At 36.2% G+C, this 1715-nt stretch overlaps 1 protein-coding gene across 1 annotated transcript in view; it reads left to right on the top strand.

Annotated features, from left to right (window-relative positions):
- The window catches only part of LOC115297072 (amine sulfotransferase-like), a 78756-nt gene that overhangs the window by 71358 nt on the left and 5683 nt on the right, over window positions 1-1715 (top strand). The window contains exons 2-3 of the mRNA XM_029945536.1: window positions 174-382; window positions 1254-1377. Coding sequence (XP_029801396.1) covers window positions 174-382; window positions 1254-1377 — 333 coding nt within the window. The remainder of the gene's footprint in view (window positions 1-173; window positions 383-1253; window positions 1378-1715) is intronic.

Below are 1715 nucleotides of genomic sequence, written 5' to 3'. Positions count from 1 at the left end.
TGTTTGTTTGTTTGTTACCATACTGCATTTTATATATACTGAAAATTACATTCTGATGGAAGTACCACTATACACATTAGAGGAACAAACTCTGAAGAAAACACTGATGGCACATCTATCTGCATGTGGGACAAATTTGTACACCATTGAAAACAAAATTATTTCTTTTACAGGAACCATCTGGTTTCAGCAGATATTAAGCTTGATTTATTCTGAAGAACATCGCAAAAGGACTGGGAATCGGAGCACAGTTGATCAAGTTCCTTTCATGGAGTACAACTTTCGAAAAAAAAATATTGTCAAAAGACCATCTCCTCGTCTCTTTGTTACCCACCTCCCATACTACTTGTTTCCAAGTGGGATGCAGAACAACAAAGCCAAAGTAGGAAATGGACTATGGCTGTTGAAAGATAACTGCTCCTTTTTCATTATTTCATTTCCTTTCATTACATTGACACTGCACTCATCCAACTGTTAGCAAATGTGGCATCTGACATACTTTAGTTTCCAATAGCCATTGTATTCTTAGAGTATCTGATTTTTATCTTATACCTTTGTTTTCTGATCACATCTAAAATACAGTCATTAAAAATAAGGGAGTATATGTGTGCATATTTAATTCACTTTCTAATGTAAATTATATTAAAATACATAATTTATATATTTTTAATTTTTTAATGTTTTATTTATTTTTGACACAGAGAAAGACAGAGCATGAGCGGGGAGGGGCAGAGAGAGAGAGGGAGACACAAAATCAGAAACAGGCTCCATTCTCTGATCTGTCAGCATAGATACCTATGCGGGGCTCGAACCCACAAACATGAGATGATGATGTGACCTGAAGTCGGAGGCTTAACAGACTGAACCACCCAGGAGCCCCAATAGACAATTTACTTTATATACCTTTTCATTTTTTTAAATTAGCTACATTCATAGGTATACTTATAATCCTAGCTATTCCTTCAATGCTCCTAGAGTCCTCATGACTTCTTTTTCATACTTCCACCTATTCTGGTTGGGTACCATGCATAGAGGTGTATTTGAGGAGTAACTAATAGTTACTGGGCCAATCATGGAGGAAGAGGCATTGCAGAGAAGGGGAAACTCCATTCCAAAGAGGCTAAATGTATACATGACATGTTTGGGAAACTACAAAGTTAAAAGAAATAGGCTTCATCCAAGTGGAAAGCATTAGGTTAAAAATATGACCTAATGAAAGCAACAGAAATAATGAATACTTCCTTTAGTTGCAGATTATTTACATATACAGAAACCCTAAGGACGTTTTATGCTCATATTTTTACTTTTTTAAGAATGTGGCATTACAACTTACAGGTTCCTTTGATGAACTTTTTGAACAATTTCTAGAAGGAAAAGGTAAGTAAAATTTTATAAAATAGGCAATAAGTTTGGTGTGGTAAGGTTTAAACTTTGGTAGAGGGAAAAAAAGCTGTAGTAGAATTAAATGCAGATGAGTAATCAATGTATTAAGCCATTGGTAGGGTTGTCCTAGATAACCATGTCCTGCCATTGTTACAAATTATCCTTCCCCTGGCTTCCTCTCAGGACACAAATTATCCTTCCCCTGGCTTCCTCTCAGGAGACTGTCAAGATTACAAAGTCATGTCACCAAGATGTATTTACATTTAACCAGGAAGAGAGGGATTCATCAGCATGGAGGTTCCTGTTCTAGCTCAGTGAGAAGCATCTCAGGT

This window comes from Suricata suricatta, chromosome 7, assembly GCF_006229205.1.
Source record: "Suricata suricatta isolate VVHF042 chromosome 7, meerkat_22Aug2017_6uvM2_HiC, whole genome shotgun sequence".
Classification (NCBI taxonomy): domain Eukaryota; kingdom Metazoa; phylum Chordata; class Mammalia; order Carnivora; family Herpestidae; genus Suricata; species Suricata suricatta.
The sequence above is the reverse complement of the archived record's forward strand: the minus strand, read 5'-3'. Positions and strand labels throughout refer to the sequence as shown.